This window comes from Xyrauchen texanus, chromosome 3, assembly GCF_025860055.1.
Source record: "Xyrauchen texanus isolate HMW12.3.18 chromosome 3, RBS_HiC_50CHRs, whole genome shotgun sequence".
NCBI classification, from domain to species: Eukaryota; Metazoa; Chordata; class Actinopteri; order Cypriniformes; family Catostomidae; genus Xyrauchen; species Xyrauchen texanus.
The window spans coordinates 8,945,249-8,964,718 of NC_068278.1; the positions used below are offsets into that span (position 1 = coordinate 8,945,249).

Below are 19,470 nucleotides of genomic sequence, written 5' to 3' on the forward strand. Positions count from 1 at the left end.
TTTGAAAAATGTAAGTTACACAGACTCAACACAACACATGGATCCAGAACTTTATTTAACTGATGTTGCATTTCAATATGATGCTGTACTCGCAGTCAGTTACACAATCGCAAACTATAAACTGAAGCCGAACAGGTGGAAGGCAATTTTACTTGAACGAACCCTCTCAACTATTAAACCCCACCCCACAGAAGTGCATTATATAATAATAGTGATGCATTTAGATTCAGAAATGGACAGATCTTTAGCAGGCCTACAATGTGAAAACTAAGTACTGTTGAGGAGTCAACGGTCATATCAGAGACTGCTCCTACCCATTTCTCCAACACAGCAAAATCCAAAACGGACATATAAAATAATAATAAAAAGACTTTAGAATGATGGATCTGCAATCATTAACTTAAATTATATTTAGAGGTAATTATGCCAAATACTGAGATAAAAATCCTGCCCCCTCCAAAAAAAATAAAATTCTCTTCAATATCAAGGCTCAAATCCAATTCTCTTGTAATGTACTAGTGTCACTAAGGCTAGATGCTCTCATGAATATCTTTTATTTAATGACAATGAAACATCTAAAAGCTAGCGACCTGGACAAAATGGCAGTAATGCAGAGCTTAGTGACGACCAATTGCATCACAACTTTAATAAATCCAATTAAGGCATTACACAAACAAACACTGACATTTCTTTATGGAACAATGGGAGGAGAATAGATGGGGCGCATGTTCAATTTGATGAAAAAAAATAAATAATTCATTGGAATGCCGCCACTTCCTTCGCAGTCTTCTGTTGTTGTTGTTCTGTTGATGAATATTGTCCAGCTTCTGGTTCCTCAGATCACCGAATGGCTATTAGCCCAATATCTATCAGTTTCTGAATTTTCTGAGCGATGACGGGGTTCTTTAGATGACTGGATAAACAAAGAAAAGGAATATGTGAGCCAAGATTTAAAAAAAATAACAATAAAATACAGTATATCTATCTATCTATCTATCTATCTATCTATCTATCTATATATACCAAGCTCGAAGTACATGTAACTGTGTTTTTACAAGCCGCATCAGCGGGGGGCAGTCAGCGTGCCTGAACAAACATCACTAATAAAATACATATCTTCATTTGGGACCTTTCACAGCAAATATTGATGCATGCGATTAATTGAAAATAATTAGACTAATTAATCAGCATGTCTTGTAATTAATTCAATGAAACTGTTTAATCGATTGACAGCCCTGATATTTTGTAAAGAAATATATATATTTTTTTGCATTGTGACTTTAAAATGACACTAAAACCAATTTTTTTCATGCAATTCTTATTGTAATTCAATTTAATTTGTATATTATAAAAAAATAAATGTAAAAAAAGTATTTATAAATGACGGTATTATTAGTTTTTACTGCCTTTAACCTCTCCAACTCTGCGGTCTCACCGGAGGGTCCAAAAGGGGGCGCTGTCGCGGAAAAAGTTTACGCTGAAAATGTTCAAGTCTCCAAATATTATGTTACACAAAAGGCCTAATCCAATGTTATATCTTAAATGGTCAGAAGAAAATATGCAGTCCAGCAGGCAAAGCATGCTAAACAATTCATCAGAAATGTTTGTTATTGACTACTGAGGGGGACTTTAACGACACCTAGATTGAGCTTCTAGTCCTCTCAGAGGCCGAAATATTCAATAAAACAATGGCGGTGGTGCATGAACTGAAAATTTGCCTGAATGTCTATGGACGAGCACATATACAAGGGCTAAAATGCGCAAGAGCTCCAGATCAGAATTTTGCAATGGTAGGTGATAGAGGGGAAAAATTGTTTTTGCCATCTAGTGGAATAAAACAAAAGGGAGACTGAGTGAACAGAACCAGAATTACATGCTTACAAAGTTAGGACAACAGATTTTATTATTATTATTATTATATAATTGTATTCATCATCAGATTTGTAAACGTATACAGTATTATTTATATTTTTTATAATTAGTATAAAAAAATTAGCAATTAGTCCACAGTACGCATTGATGGTGAGATTTAAAATTTGAGAAAAACTGCAGGTGGCAGCCCAAAAATGACCCCGAGTTGTATAGGTTAATTTTGATTTATTGTTTTGTAAGTTACACAACTGCAGTAATTAGAATCATTGAGAAAAATGGGAATAAAAATTAAAAAAAAAAAACGCTTTACCCTAACACGTCCAGGCGTTTTACTTTTATTGACGATTTGTGGGAAAATATTTAAAATAATAATTATTTCTTTTATTTTGGGGTGACCTGGACCTGTGTCAAATTCACCCTATTATTATTTTGTATTTGATCCCCTTTTCTCTCCAATTTTGGAATGGCCAATTCCCACTACTTACTAGGTCCTCGTGGTGCCGCGGTTACTCACCTCAATCTGGGTAGCGGAGGATAAGTCTCAGTTGCCTCCGCTTCTGAGACCGTTAATCCGCACATCTGATCACGTGGCTTGATGTGCATGACACTACAGAGACTTACAACATGTGGTGGCTAATGCTACTCTCCACGATCCAACTTACCACACGCCCCATTGAGATCGAGATCCACTCAAATCGCAACAACGAGGAGGTTACCCATGTGACTCTACCCTACCTAGGAACTGGGCCAATTTGGTTGCTTAGGAGACCTGGCTGGAGTCTCTCAGCACACCATGGATTCGAACTCACGACTCCAGGGGGGTGGAAGTCAGTGTCAATACTTGCTGAGCTACCCAGGCCCCAAAAATTCACCTTTTTAAATTCCATATAATATTTCGAAATTACATAAAATTTGAAAAAATATGTAGTTTGCTTACTCGCTGAGGGCTTGTGGGTCTTTCTGCATCTGCTCCAAGATCATCCGCATGGCTGGATCACTCATGATCTGCTGCACCTCTGGATCAGACATGGCCCTCCGCTTCACATCCTCAGGACTGTCGTTACGCATCGCCTGGCTAATCATGCAGCGCTGCAAACCCTCGGTTGCCTCCTGCAGGACGGGATGGGAAAAACAGAGGTGGAGAAAATTAGGTGTCTGGGGTCTTCCTGCACAGCACAATCCTCCCTCCTAAAACTGCCAGAGATAGTACTGTCCCCCAACACAGCAACTCTTGCATACCTTGGAGTTGGAGTCAAGCTCTAGAGCTTTCTGGTAGACATCCATTGCTTTTGAGAAGTCCTTCATGGCCTCCAGTGCTGCACCCTTGCGTGTGTAACCCTTAACTAAACAAAATGACAGTATACAGATGAAAAAGCTGTGCGAAAACGTTTGTTGTCACAGGGAAGTTGAGGAAACAAAAGGTATAGCACTTACTAAAGTTAGGGTCTAGTTTGATGCAATCCTCACAATCCTGAGAAACAGAAAAAGTATGGTTATTGCACTGGTGTTTTCGGAACCCATATTACTCAATCTACCACCCCAAACCATTTCGGCAGAGTTAAGCGCATATGACCTTAATTGAACATGAAAAGACAAAGACTGAGTGTTGCGAAATAATAGATGACTTTCACAATTTTTTCCATTGTTTTTGCCGGTTGCAAGAAACAATGAATAAACAAGTTGCAAACAATTTCCCAGTTCTTTTGATTAATATGTCAAAGTGATTTACTAATGAGTCTGAACTCAACACTTCAAGATGCATCACATTAGTTTTGACATCAATGATGACTGGTGACGTAACATGCGAGAACCTATAACCTGGCACAACGGATCTCGACGTGGCACATTTTAACTGAATGCATGCGCAAATGAGATTTGAAAAAAGATTTTTCAGTAAATAACGACTTTGATTCTTGTGAGTTCATCACAAAGTGGATTACATTTCTATGGTTAAAAAATAGTGAACTCCAAACAGGTAAACGGTTGCCATCCATGTCTTGTTCAAAAGGTGCGAGACACTGACGATGACACTAAAAAGCGACTTATTGCAAGAAAATAGCATTCCCATTTACATGCACTGTACAGGCGGCGTACACTTTACTTGGTATGCATGTGGCTTGTCAGGCTTTCACCACAACAATGCACTTTCTTGTGTAAATAACAAACATGGTATCAGAGGAAGACTTCACCATTTGATTCTCTTTTATTGTAGTTGTTGTGATGTTTCTTTCTTTAACTTTCCATCCAAATATGCAGCAGAATTGCACTGCAACAGTGTGTTTCCCCTTACATAAAACTCTGTGGTTCCCTTAATGTACAAGGGCATATATGTGAACGTGAGGGTCCATCAATATTTTACATTTGGGTGTATGTATAGTTTAATGGGTATAGTTTATAGTGTATGTGCTTTTCCCACTGTAATCCCAGGAATGCTGAATACTTTCCTTTGTGTTGACTTGCTCTAGGGCTCCATCCTATGTGGTTTGTTATCCGGTCTGTTCTAGCACATGCACACTCCTTGAAAAACCTGCTAGAACGCTGCCTAAGTGTTTACATGGACACAATAGGCTGGCCAAATATCTCCAGGGGAAATTTAGGCATGTTAAACTTTATCTTTATCCCTTAAATGGCGTAAGGACATCAGCGCTCATTTACATGACGTTTCAGAAAGCCGCTTTCTGCAAAAAACATTTTTGAGTGCATGTAAACGTAGTCATAGAAGTGTTGCTATGGTTATCACTAGCCAATCATCACAATTTCAGGAGTAACTCATGTATTCCGTACACACACACACACACACACACAATTTTGGCCATTTACATCCACATTTAAATGTGGTTGTCACAGCCAAAACTTTGCAGTGTGTACATTGCCAATGATTCCAAACATCGGTCAAAAGTTTAGGGTCACTTCCTTATTTAAATTTTTTTTCATCACATTTTAGAATAATAGTAAAGTCATAAAACTATGTAATAACGGAAAGAGAACTGGGAATTACATTGGGACAATACAAATCCAAAATAAATCAAAACTGTTATATTTTAGCATCTTCAAAGTAGTCAACCTTTGCCTAGAATTTGCAGACATGTTCTCAACCAACTTCTTGAGGCGTCACCCTGGGATGCTTTTTAAACAGTATTTAAGGAGTTCCCATCTATGCCTGGCACTAATTGGCTTCTTTTCTTTTTTTTTTAAATACAATTTTAGTTTTGTAATTAAATGAATATGTTGGCAATTATATTTTTGTCTACAAAACTCATTTGAAACATTTAAGCCTTCAAATCAAAAGGTTTTTAAGATCATGAGAAACATTTCAGACAAGTGACCCAAAACGTTTCAACAGCAGTGTATATGTGTGACTGTACCTTGAGGGCAAGCTGGAATTCCAGGAGTTTGGTGTAGCATGCAGCTCTGTTGCTGAAGAGCTTGGAATCAAATGGGTTTCTCTTGATGGCCTCGGAGTAATGTTTCATGGCCAAAGGATAGTCACCTACAAAACACAATCACAGAACGATTCAATAGCAATCTAAATTTCAAAACTTTGTATACTAATAAATCTGAACTGCCAGTGAGTGAATTAGTTTCATAAACACACCCTTCTGGAAGGCATCATTGCCCTTGTTTTTCTCTTCCAAAGCTAAATCTGGGTTCACGTAGGCCTGTTTCTCCTGTTCCTTCATAAGCTTCTCTGCCTGCAAGGTAGCAGAAAAGTACACATTTAAAACAAAAGTCAACATTTTTTGACAGTAAATGTATAACATTTCCTGCCTCTCGCTTATGCAAGAAGGGCATACAAGAAGTCTCAGTTTCAGTAATTTTGAAAAATATTGCGCTTTGAACAGCAATAATATGTCAATAAGTAAAAAATCCATAAAAAGGTCCCTGCTAAAGCGATGAAACAAATTGCTACGACCAACAACTCTCACGGTCGTTGCCCGCAGAGAGCTCGTCCATTATACGGATGTTAGTAGTTTGAGACATTAAAACCAATTAATTTAGCCAAGGTTTTGCCTTCAGTCCACACAAAGATGGCATTTTTGTTTAGCGAAAACTGAGCTTTTAGAAAACGCTCTCCAAAAAAATGTCTTGTGACCCATTCCATCTGAAGGGATTGAATTGGAGAGAAATTGAGACTCACTATGCAGCCCATCTTAAACCATACTTTATACTCAAAATAGAATTTCTTATTTATTCAGATTTTGGGGTAAAATATGACCCAGACATTTTCTTGACAGGTTTTGTCATTTCCACCAACCCCAAAGGAAAGCTATTTAGGGATACATTGGAGTCACTGACAAAATAGTGTAAATCTCACTGACTTGTTGGCATTTCTTGAGGACATCAGGTGTGCGATGCTCTGTTAGACTCTTATTTAGGAACTGGATAGCATCCTTGTAATTTTCCTGCTTAAAGTAGGAGTTACCAATCCTGGCATATGCCCTGCAGACAGATAGACAGAAGGAGATGTGTATAGAGCTCTATAGAAATTATAGTGCAAGGTATTGTATTAAAGTGACCAGTGCTTAAATTCAAACAACAACCAGTGGGGTGTTAGGGTCATGGCTCCAAGTGTGCACGCACACACCAAAAGCACTCACTTGGCGATCTGTCTGTAGTCTTCCCGATTCTCTCTACCCAACTCAATGGCCTTCTCACAAAGATCTCTGCATTTCTCAAACTCCCCCTTTTCAAAATAAACAGCTGAAAGAGAAAAATAAATACTTTTGATTGATTCAATCTTATTTGATTTCTATACTTACAGTACTGACAGACTTGTACGTTTGGACATGCTTGAGTACATTTGCTTTTCATTATGCATATGCTTTACTGCTACTTTGTAGAGGCTAAATTATAAGATCACTGCATAACTTACTGCATAATTCCTATATCTGCTGTGCCATGACTCCGGCATTTGTATAACACTTACCTGCTTGGTTTGACAAATAGGTCATGTTGGTGGGGTCATGCTTTAGAGCCTCTTCATAGTGCTTCAGTGCAGTGGCAAAATCTTTCTGCTTATATGCCGTGTTTCCCTTCTCCTTCTCCTTTAAGGCCTGGAGGAATACACTCAGGGTTAGGATAGGCCACTTCAGACAGAGCTCTAGATCCATGCAAAACCATATATGCTGAACCCATCAGTACCATTCTCTTGTTCTCGGGCAGGTCTTCCTCTTTGGGAGGGGGTGGAGCTGTCTCTTTGGGCTTAGGGGAGGGGGCGGAGTCGGCTCCTCCTCTTCATCCACACCAGACAGATCAAGCCCCAGCAGCACTGACAGAGTGGTCATCACACGAGGGTCCTGCAGTTTTCTAACATTCAGAACAATAAATGAAGGAAATTAGCATTGGTATAACAACAGAGCCACTCACAAAGTCAAAAAACAGACATAGAAAATAAAAGCACAGTAGCCTTGTAATAAAGGCTACTGTGGAAAATAAAAATGTACAGCATCCCAAATAGTTTTTTTTGTGTTTATTTTGTGATAATGACGTCTGACAGTAAATTATCCCTTACACAAAGCAGCCTGAAGGCTAAATCAAGGTTTCTCAACCTTTTGCCCACTGCGACCCACTTTTCTTTGAATGCCAGTCACCCATGACCCACCAAGGGACCAGCTTAAATACGGGACAATTCGCAGGTATTTTACGGGATGGGTGGCAGCCCTCCTTGGAACTGCCGCTCTGAAAATATGATGTCCAGAGATTGGATTGCATTCAGACTAGCATGGTAATGCATAGAGCTAGCGAATGCAATGCTACGTAAAGAGACCTTGTCCAAAAAAGAACGATTCGTAGCATTGATAAGTTATTTTGATTAGAAAGCGAATAATTAACATCCGAAAAATGCCTCTTCCTTGCGTTCCTTTACGTAAACCTGGAGATATTAACACGATTCAAAAATAAAGGTTACTGTTGTCCCTCTGGCTGCGCCCTCCGGCAGGCTTTTCCCCAACTCTCTAGGGCTGGGGAGGGGGACGAGGGGAGGGAAAAACAAAACAAAAAAGAAGAGCAGGAAAGGGCAAGGCGGAGCGACAGTGTGTGTGAGAGAGAGTGCTTGCCGGTTTCCCAGACACGCCGTCGCCTGGTCCTCAATCACTCCTCCACCCTCTGGCGGACGACAGCCCCTCCCCGGGCAGACCAGAGCCAGTCCTCCGACCCCTGGTGGATGGAACGCCACTCTGCGGTTTGGTGGCCGGTAGGGAACTCACCCACCCCTGGCAGCGGCTCCATCGCTCCAGGCGGCAGGCAGCAAGCCCCTCCTCCCCTAGCGGACGGCGGCCAATCCACCACGTCCAGGCGGTCGGCAGTTACTCCTCCGTCCCCCGGCAGATGGCCGCGGCTGCTCTTTGGGTGGATGGCAGTGGCGAGGACTCCACGACAGCACATCCCTCCTCCTTCCCGAGCTTCGGCACAAATGTAACAAGGTTAAGGCTGGGTAAGGAGGAGGCGGGAAACGGCTGAACAGTCAAAATAATATTTAATTTAAACAAAAAGACACCCAACAAAAATACACATGGCAGCTGCATGTGGCTCTCACTCGAACTGCAGCGTTCCGCTGCATTTATCCCCTTCCTCGGCCGATTAGTGTTTATTTCAGATAAAGTTTGAATACTTGAATCTCTCCACAAAACCCAACAAATACAGGAATGTTACTTGCGGTGTCTTTTAAGGTGTTTTTGCAAGGTGGAGAATTGTGTCTTCCATTAAAACCACCACCACTAAAAATATCAATGTTAGTAGTCGACCCCACTAATTGACTAGTCAGATAATAGACAACTAGTTGAGAAGTTGACCACCCAGGCACATCCCCAATTCGCTCGCAGTCAAAAGAGTAGACTTTTGAAAAGCAGCACGGCCTACTGGCCACTATCCTATATGGAATGCAGAAAAACTAAATATACCCGGCCTAGAGGAAGACAAACAGAAATTGACACAGAGCACCTACGTGGCAAGCTCTGACGGTTTGTTTCTGAGCTGCTCCAGCAGCTCCCTGTAGCTGGGATCAGAAAGCAGCGCTCGGGTTCGAGAGTCACCCTCCAGCTTCTCATACAAGTTGGGAATAGAAAATGGGTTCATCATCTTCCTTTCTAAAAAGAACATGACACAACATAAGTTATCACAGTGAATATTTGAAGATGAGCCGTGCTGTTGTAATATTACAGCTTTAAACATACTCATCCAAATAATCTTTCAATAATATTTTGCTCTAACCAAAACACAAGTCAATAAAAAGGTACAAGAAAAAGCACCCTCAGAACTTCCTGCTTACTAATGTTACGGACAAAGTTTCATTTTTCATTAACTGACAAAATTCTATTTATAGGTGCCCAAATACACTGCCAGGCCAAAAGAAAAAAAAAAAGTTCCTGTATGGATTTAAATAGGCAGACACTTAAGAGCTCATGATTGCATCATTATTGTAGTGATTAACATGTTTCAGCTGGCAACAATTCTTTTAACCCTAACCGATACAGTGTGTAGCTTCTCATTTCTTAAACAACCATGTTGAAGATGCATCCCGCGGTCATGGAAAAGATGTTACCATGTTTCAGAAGGGGCACATTTTTGGCCTGCATCAAGCTAAGAAAACAAGTATGGAAATTATTGAAATCACTGGAATTGTGTTAAGAACTGTCCAACGCATTATTAAAATCTGAAAGGATAGTGGTGAACCGTCAGCTTCACAGAAGAAATGTGGTCGGAAAAAAATCTTGAATGCGAGTTATCAGAGATCACAAAAACGCTTGGAGAAGCAACATCGTAAAACATCGACAGTAGAACTCCGTTTAATAGTGAAAGTAAGAGTATTTCCACAAGCACAATCCGATGAGATTTTACAGGATTGGGACTAAACAGCTATGGCCATAAGAAAGCCACTTGTTAGAGAGGCTAATCTGAAAAACAACTTCAATTTGCTAGGGAGCATGAAGATTGGACTGTGGGGCAATGGAAAAAGGTCATGTGGTCTGATGCGTTTGGGTAAGAAGGGAAGTGAATGAAGCGATGCACCCGACCATATTCACAAACAGAAATGGACCAATAATAAACCTAACATTATATTATTAAAAATTGAGCTTAACCATTATATTGAAGCCCTAAAAGATGCAAGAAATAAAAAAGCGAAACGGATGTATAGAATTTTTGAATCCCTTTCTTTTTGGAACTTTTTGTAATGTTTCCCCTGTATAGTTTTTTTTCTCTTTTTCCTTTCTTACTGTCTATTGTTTCTTTGATGCTATTACGAATGTAATAGATAATAATATGATGTGATCCTCTGTATGTGTATATTGTATATTGTTCTTGTTATGCAATAAAAAAAACAATAAAAAAAAATTTAAAAAAGAAGCGATGCACCCGTCATGCATATTGCCCACTGTACAAGCTTCTGGAGGCAGTGTTATATTCTGGGGTTGCTTCAGTTGGTCAGGTCAAGGCTCAGCAACGTTATACATCAATAAAGTGAATTCAGCTGACTACCTGAATGTACTGAATGACGCAGGATGGCACATGCATATTCCAGGACGACAATGCAAAGATTCCACAGGCTCAAATTGTGAAAGATTGGTTCCGGGAGCATAAGGAATCATTTTCACACATGAATTGGCCACCAAAGACTTCTGACCTTAACTAGGGATGTCCCGATCCTGATCGCAAGTATTGGAGCCGATATGGCCATTTTTTAACTGATCGGAGATCGGCAGTCAGCCCAATCACCTTACTCCGATCATTTACGTCAGCTGAGAACAATTTGCAGCAGAACGTAAACTGACAAGTAACTTAGTATTAGCAACCCCGTGGCTAAAATTTCAGCAATGTGGAAATATTTTAAACTAGAAAGCGAAAACCATCCAACATCCACTTGCAATATCTGCAATACGATCGTTTCGTGAGGCGGTAGCAATAGAGCATTCAATATGACCAATTGGATACGACATTGTAGAGCGGAGGAGGGCGGGGCCGGGCTGGAACGGCACGCACCTGGTCCCCAATCACGAGGGATAAAGGTTCGAGAGAGTGAAAGAATTACGGGCAGCTGCCATGTAGGTGTTTGTCTTTTTATTTAATTAAATATTATTTATATTGTTAAGCCGGTTCTCGCCGCCTCCTTTCCATTAACCCCCTTACACTGGTGCCGAAACCGGGGAAGGAGGAGAGATGCCCATCGCAGAGTCCTCGACACTGCCGTCCAGTACCTGACCGCCCGGACGTGGGGCAGCTGTCCGTGGGGCAAGTAGGGACTGGACTCCCTGACCGCCTGGAGCGATGAAGCTGCTGCCAGGGGCGGAGGAGTGCCCTGCCGTCCCCCAGAAACGTGGAGGGGTCGAGAGAAGACCGCCGTCCATGAGGGGAAGAGGGAAGCGACTCCCCGACTGCCAGGAGCAGTAGGACCGCTGCCAGGGAAGGAGGAGTGTCCCCACAGGTCGCCAGGAATGCAGAGGGGCATTCTGTCAGCTGGAGGTCGGAGGTTTGACTCCGGTCTGCCCGGAGAGGAGCGGCTGTTGTCCGCCTGAGAGTGTGGAGGAGTGATCGGGGACCATGCGATGGCGCATCAGAGAACCAGTGAGTGAGCCGCTTCTCTCTCTCCTCTCTCTCTCTCTGTCACTCCGTGTTGGCCTTTCCCTCACCTTTTTTTTCCCCCTCCTAACTCCTCCCAGGTCGAGGAATGCGGGGATGACCAGCCAGCAGATGGGGCACAAGGCATGTCCCACCCCCATGAAGATGACTATGTTTGGGGATGTCCGTCATGCCGGGGGCTACCTGGCCTGAGGAAACACCGGGAGGAGGAAGGCACGGCTGGGCTAGAACGACGCGCACCCAGTCCCTCAGCCTGATGGGGCACGCAAGAGAGAATTACGGCAGTTGCCCTGTATGTGTGTCTTTATTTAATTAAATATTATTTATATTGTTAAGCCGGTTCTCGTCTCCTCCTTTCCATTAACCCCCTTAAAGACATCTTAAAACTAAAGCTATCGAGGAGATGCTGAATATCTTTTTTACGTAGTTATTTTTGTAAACAAACAAACAAAAAAAAAACAGTCTGCAGTTATATTATCTAGACAAATACAACTTTTGGATCTGGACTCTGTATCGGCAGATATTTAACATTTAAGAAAATCTGATCGGGGGCCAAAAAAGCTGATCGGGACATCTCTAACCTTAATCCCACTGAAAGTATTTTGGATGTGCTGGAAAAGACATTACGGAGTGGTTTGACTCTCCTGTCATCAATACAAAATCTTGGCCAAAAATGTATGGAAATCTGGAGGGAAATAAAAGTTGTGAAGTTAAATAAGATGTTGAAACAATGCCACGACAAATGTGCACCGTAATCAAAGGTAAAGGCGGTCCAACAAAATATTAGAGTATGTAACTTTTTTTTTTTTGGCCAGACAGTGTATTTTAGAGCAGACCATAACACATTTTCCACACCTGGAAATCACTTTTCTAAAATGAGTTCACATTTTCAGGTTTTCCTGACCCAGTGCAGGAGTGTGAATGAAGTTACTTATTTAGCCAGTAATTTTCCCCCAAAGTACCCCAAGTTCAGAGGTGTAACCACAATGCAAGTGAATCTTTGCCACAAACAAAATTTGAAATGATGCATTCTATAGAACTATTCACACCAGGAAAGATATTTGACAAAGTGAGGGGTTTTCATTTCCTTTTTACTGGGTCATGTGTCTGATGCAGTATTCCAAATAAACAGTGAGTGGAGCTGGCACTCTGTCTGGAAAGCAACTGCTGACAAAATGGGAATGTGCTTAAAATATTTGAATACTACATCTACCAGGCACATTATTTTGTTTAAACAGCTGTACGATTATTTCTAACGGTTCACCTCTACAATGGTCATTCTTCGCCAATCATGCTTTCACTATATCACAGCATTAAAGTGTCAGTCTAAGTGGTCCAATACAGGTTCTTGACAATTTTGAATTTTCCTATTTTTCTTTTTTGAGTGATTACCTCTATGTATTGGCAGTGCAAAACCACCAGTTTTTAATTTTTATTTTACTTGGTTTAACCACGACGGCCATCTTTGTGTCAGGGCACACGACAAATTTTGGTTGTACAACGGTTTCCGGAAACCTCAATGTCTTGGCTCAGGATGATCCTAGCTCCTTGGAACTCTAGAGCGCATTACAAAGTAAATGTGCAAAATGTGTATATGTACATTCTTGTTCCTTAGAACTTAAACCCTAATGGCTTAAGATTGGTCAACGTTCCACATTTAGGGTCAATTTCTAAAGGGAAGGGTTCGAGTCTCAGTCTTCATTTTTTAAGGTGGTACCTAGATAAGAATAGTGTGCATGCAGAACATTTCAGGTTTCTCTTATTAAAATTTTTTTGTGGGGGTGAGAAAGTGAAAATATTCAACTTCGGGTTGAATATCTCTGATGGGGGACCAGATGGGAACCTATATAGTAGCATTCTGCTGTAAGTATTTTGAGTTTGAGATTCCACTGGTGACAGAGCTAGGCCTAGTAGAAATCTGGGAAAAAGCCTACTTTGAGAAATGAACAGATGTAATAAGCATAACAAATAATAAAAATGAACAGTATTTTACAGTAATTATGCATATGATTGACATACATTAGCTTATGCTTGTCAATGAGGCCTAAAATGTTACTACTTTCATGAACAGAAGTTTTTAGATTTAAATAACCTTAATGAACTGTATGTGGAGTTTAAAAATCAGCACCCAGAGATAAAGATTGGGAGATGAAAATTTTGTGAACTGAGGCCAAAATGGTGTGTGCTGGCAAGAGCATCTGGAACTCACACTGTCTGTGTCTGCACACAACATCAGAACATCAAGCTGATGGATGAGTCAGCAAAGCTAAAAGTGACTACAAGGACCTGCTGGAACTTCTAGTCTGACATAAACAGTTATGACTGCATGCTTAACAAGTGTGACCAGTGTCCAGGTATAGAGGCCTTACTGCAGAGGCTTGAAGAGTCAGACAAAGATGACAGGCTTCCTGATAACATCACCTTTAAGCAGTGGGTTGTGACTGACAAAGCAGATATAATCACTATCGTTCTCCCTAGGGATGAATTCTCTGTTTCACTGGCTGAGAAACTAAAGACACACCATTGGTTGAGGACATCAGCATGGAAAACTGCAATGTTTTTGTAAAATTCTTCCACCCACCAGGCCCAAGAACATCATTCAAAATGTCTACTGAGGACAAAGTGTGGGATTCCATGAAAAATGTTCGCAGAAGAGTGACACCTGCCGAATTGACTACTGTCACCGGACGCTCCCACAACATTTCAAAGAGACTGAGTGAAGAAATCTCACAGGTTCTAATAAAATATGTCCATGTAAACATGTAAAACTGTTTATTTTTGGCATTTGTTATGCTTATTTTACATCGGTTTCTCAAATGCATGAATAAATGAGGCTTGTTCCTGGTTTAAGCAATCGTTAGCATTAAATTATGACTTAAGTTCTAAGTCGAAGGAAGAAGATTGTGCAAAATGTACATGTACCTTGTAATGGGCTCTAGATATCAGTTTTTGTTCCAAGGAGCTAGTACCATCCTGAGCTGAGATATTGAGGTTTCCGTAAACAGCTGTATAACCAAAATTTGTTGTGTGCCATGAGACAAAGATGGCCGTCGTGGTTAAACCAAGTAAAATAAAAAACTGGTGCAATGCCAATACATAGAGGTAATTAATAAAAAATAAAAAAAAAAGGTACATTTTAAACGGTTAAGCATCCAGCTTTACAATTATTGGACCACTTGAGATGGACTGACCCTAAAGGGTTGTATCAAATTTCTTTTACATTTTGTTCTGGATGCAAACAGGCCTTTACCAATTGCAATAATATTTTTGATCATCCATTCATTTTTTGAAAATCTTAGCTGACAAAAACAACATTATTTACCTGCTAACCGTGCTTCCATGTTCTGAAGTCCCTCCTTGAGCTGCTGATTGGACGGCTCCTGACGTAACCCCTCCTGATAGGTCGCTTTAGCATCCTCAAGTCGCCCAAGAAACTCCAAAGCAGCAGCTTTTCTTGAATAACCCTTCAAAAGGGACAAAATAAAACAAATGTAAAATAAAGATTATGGCTCTATGAAGCATGTCCTTCCATCAGGGTTCACAACCTTTATGACCAATTAATTTCCATTACTTTTCCATGACCTTTCCAGTCATTTGTTATTCCTCAATATGGATTTTTTAAATAAATTTGATTCAGACTGATTTGCAAAAGCCCTGGTCAAACTAGGCCAAAACAAAATATATTATTATTATTATTATTATTATTATTATTTCGGACATCGCAATGGACCAGGATGTGTCAGGCGTGAGAGCTTCAGGTTTTAATTAATCACAAATAAAATTACATTCAAAATGTTAGAATACACCACCTACTAACGTTCCAGAAACAATAAAAATATGCAGCTTTGAAATACGTATCCTTTAAATTGACGTTTACACATTTCGGTCTTCTATTAGTCATTCGTCTTCTTGTCATTTGGATTAGCAGGCATGAGTTCGCCGGACTTGAATCAATCTCCGCTGCGTGGTGCGAAATTTCTTTGAAGAATTTTGCGTTTCCCATCTCCAGCGTTCGGATGTGATTAAATGGGAGTAAATGGAGCATGAGTGTAGTCCCTTAATAAATCATTTAGACCAATTTGGAAACTGATTGAGCTAATAACATTGCAAGGAATCAACTCAAAAGAACAATTCGCGGACATCACTATGGTTTCAGAGCATTTTTTTTTTTTACAGTACACAAGAGCAATATCTAGCTCATGGAATACTTTAGAACAAAATAAACTAGAAACACCTGTACACCACCTTACTCATGTCATTATCCAATAAGCCAATTGTTTGGCAGTAGTGCTATGCATAAAATCATGCAGATACGGGCCAGGAACTTTAGTTAATGTTCAGTTAACAGTCTCTAGAGTTTATTCAGAATGGTACAAAAAACATAAATACATCCAGTGAGCAGCAGTTCTGCAGCCGAAAAGGTCTAGCTGATGAGAGAAGTTAACGGAGAATGGTCAGATTGGTTCGAGCTGACAGAAAGGCTACCGTAACTCAGATAGCCACTTTATACAATTGTAGCGAGCAGAATAGCATCTCAGAATGCACAACCTTGAGGAGGATGGGTTACAACAGCAGAAGACCACATTGGGCACTTTATTAGAACCATAGTGTTCCTAATAAAGCACTCAGTGAGTGTATATTCACTACAGACAATACCATGGGTATACCATCTGAGATTTTATGAATTTCCTTGACTTTTCCATGACCATGGGAATCCTGTTCCATGGCTAAATACTACATAAATGTTGAACAAGCTTCGGTTACATATCAAAAGTAAAACCTTAAAGTGGCAAAAATTTGAAAAAGACAATAGCAGCAATAACAACTGACCTTTCCCCAGTCTGGCTTGATCTTTATGGTTTGGCAGGCATCTTTCAGGGCATTGTCATAGTCGCCCTTCTTGGCGTAGGCGGCAGAGCGGTTGCTGAAGAGGACGTGATTGGAGGGATCTAACGTCAAGGCCTCCGTGTAGCACCTAACCGCTTCATCAACATTCCCTGTGCTCAGCGCCTTGTTACCCTGATCTTTCAGCTGCGATACCTGGGAAAAGACAGGAATAAATCGTAAAATCCAAAATCTGTCCCATTATATCAGAAAAAGAACGGTTAAGAGAAATCACAGGGAGAGATTTAAAATCCTGAAAGATTCATTTTCCACCCTACACACACACATGTATCTAGATCTGACATGCACGCACACATGCTCACACACAATTATATAGATCTGACATGCGCACACACATCTAGATCTCACATGTACGTGCTCACACACACACGTATCTAGATCTGACATGCATGCAGACACACCAAAGTATCTAGATCTGACATGCACGCACGCATGCACACAGACACACACGTATCTAGATCTGACATGCACACACACACACACACACCTAGATCTGACATGCACGTGCGCACACACACTAGTATCTAGATCTAACATGCACATGCACACACACACACACACACACACTATCTAGAACTGACTATGCGCATGCACGCACACAAGTATCTAGATCTGACATGCGTGCACGCACACACAAGTATCTAGATCTGACATGCGTGCACGCACACACAAGTATCTAGATCTGACATGCGTGCACGCACACACAATGTATCTAGATCTGACATGCGCACACACACAAGTATCTAGATCTGACATGCACGCACGCACAAATTATCTAGATTGGACAGACGCACACAAGATTCTAGATCTGACAGGGACACAGACAAGTATCTACATCTGTCACGCACACACGTAGCTAGATCTGATGCGCACACAAATATCTAGATCTGACACGCACACACAAGTATCTAGATCTGACACAAGCACACACAAGTATCTAGATCTGACACAAGCACACACAAGTATCTAGATCTGACACAAGCACACAAGTATCTAGATCTGACACAAGCACACAAGTATCTAGATCTGACACACACACAAGTATCTAGATCTGACACACACACAAGTATCTAGATCTGACACACACACACACACACAAGTATCTAGATCTGACATGCACGCACACGCATCTAGATCTGACACGCTCACGCACGCAAACACAAGTATCTAGATCTGACACAAGCACACAAGTATCTAGATCTGACACACACACACACACACACAAGTATCTAGATCTGACATGCACGCGCACGCCATCTAGATCTGACACGCTCACGCACGCAAACACAAGTATCTAGATCTGACACAAGCACACAAGTATCTAGATCTGATATACACACACACACACACAAGTATCTAGATCTGACACACACACACACACACACACACACACACACAAGTATCTAGATCTGACATGCACACTCACAAGTATCTTGATCTGACATGCACACTCACAAGTATCTAGATCTGAGATGCACACAAGGACACATAAGTATCTAAATCTGACATGAGCTTATGCTAGCATGCTAACCAATGCTGCAGATCGCCCAATTCAATGAATATGCGTTAATAACATTTGTGCTAATAATGATTCATATTTGCCGAGATTGTTTGTTACAACGCGATTCAACTGCTAACGCGCCTTTAGCCAGCTAGCTTAGAATCCCTTACAAGCCATTGTAACGGTTTTTATAAATCGTGTCTTTACAAGGAAAAGGGATATTGAACATTACACATGGCTTACTTAGCAAGACGGTTCCAAAAGGAGCTGCTCGTTCTTTTTTTTTTTTATAAATATATTTCTCTGTCATTAATTCTCTGAAAGTGTTACTTACTTTCTCCATCTCGAGGGCATGAGGTTCCAGAAGCTACTAACGACACTGGAGTCGCCCCGCCTCTCTGGCTATTATCAATGTGTCCGGAGAGCTGGGTTGCCAGGTATTTGATCTTAAACCCACCGGATAAAGTTTTTGTAGGCAGAGGCGCGGTCACATACCTTTGCACATGTGAAACGAGCAAAAAACGAATTGCTAAGAAGCCTCCTTTTAATGCTGCACTTTATACTCTGGGTGAGTGAAGTTACAAAGGGATAGTTCATCCAAAAACACAAATATCTCATCATTTACTCACCCTCATGCCATCCCAGATGTGAATGACTTTCTTTCTTCTGGTAAACACAAACTAATATTTTTAGAAGAATATTTCAGCTCTGTAGGTTCATACAATGTAAGTGAATGTTGGCCAGAACTTTGATGGATTCAAGCATTTAAAGGCAGCATAAAAGTAGTCCATATGACTCCAGTGGTTAAATTCATATCTTTAGAAGCAAGATGATAGTGGGTGAGAAACAGATCAATATTTAAGTACATACAATATTTTACTATAAATCTCCACTTTCACATTCTTCTTTTGTTTTTGGTGACTGGCATTCTTTCTGCATATCACCTAATACTGGGCAGAGAGAAGAATTTACAGTAAAAAGAAATGACTTAAATATTGAGCCTGTTTACATGCAGACCAATATGCTGATTACTCTCTAAAATCAGCTTATGTAAAAAATCTTAAAAGGCAAGAAATCTGCATTAACATGACATTTAAAAATATACACATTATTCTCAACTTTTGATGTCAAACAGTGAAGAGGCATGCGCTCAACACGGGCACACATTGGATGAGCTGGTAAGAACACCGGGTAAGGTGTTTACATGGCATGCAAAATCGGCATAATTGGCAAAAATCTACCCTGTGCCGATTGGGTTATTCATAAGCTGTTTATGGCCTTTACGCTGATAATGGAACGAGTCATATGGATTACATTTATGATGCCTGTGCTGTATTGTATGGACATACACAGCTAAAAAGTAAGTCATACACATCTGGGGTGGCATGAGGGTGAGTGAATGATTTGAGAAATTTCTTTTTTTATAACTAATCTTTTTGAAAGAAACTCTCCATTAAAATTATGTCCTTGCCCATTGTGAATTTTTAGTGTAGCTGTGTACGAAGCACTGGTCACACAGAAGTCACTGCCGAATCAAGCAACTTCCGGCTAACGCGGCAAATCCGCCTGTCAATGTTCAACATAATTGAACTTCAAGTGAAATCCACAAGGGAAAAGTT

The 19,470-nt window shown here is 40.6% G+C and overlaps 1 protein-coding gene across 1 annotated transcript; it reads right to left on the reverse strand.

Moving 5' to 3' along the window:
• Window positions 1-36: 36 nt before the first annotated feature.
• Window positions 37-18,263, reverse strand: LOC127626248 (stress-induced-phosphoprotein 1-like). The gene is given in 15 exon segments (XM_052101915.1): window positions 37-913; window positions 2,810-2,982; window positions 3,112-3,215; window positions 3,307-3,343; window positions 5,238-5,362; window positions 5,468-5,564; window positions 6,192-6,312; window positions 6,471-6,573; window positions 6,800-6,926; window positions 7,015-7,061; window positions 7,064-7,179; window positions 8,816-8,957; window positions 14,768-14,909; window positions 16,276-16,485; window positions 18,186-18,263. Coding segments are annotated over 15 exon segments (1,626 nt in total). The 5' UTR covers window positions 18,195-18,263; the 3' UTR covers window positions 37-840.
• Between the last annotated feature and the right edge of the window lie 1,207 nt (window positions 18,264-19,470).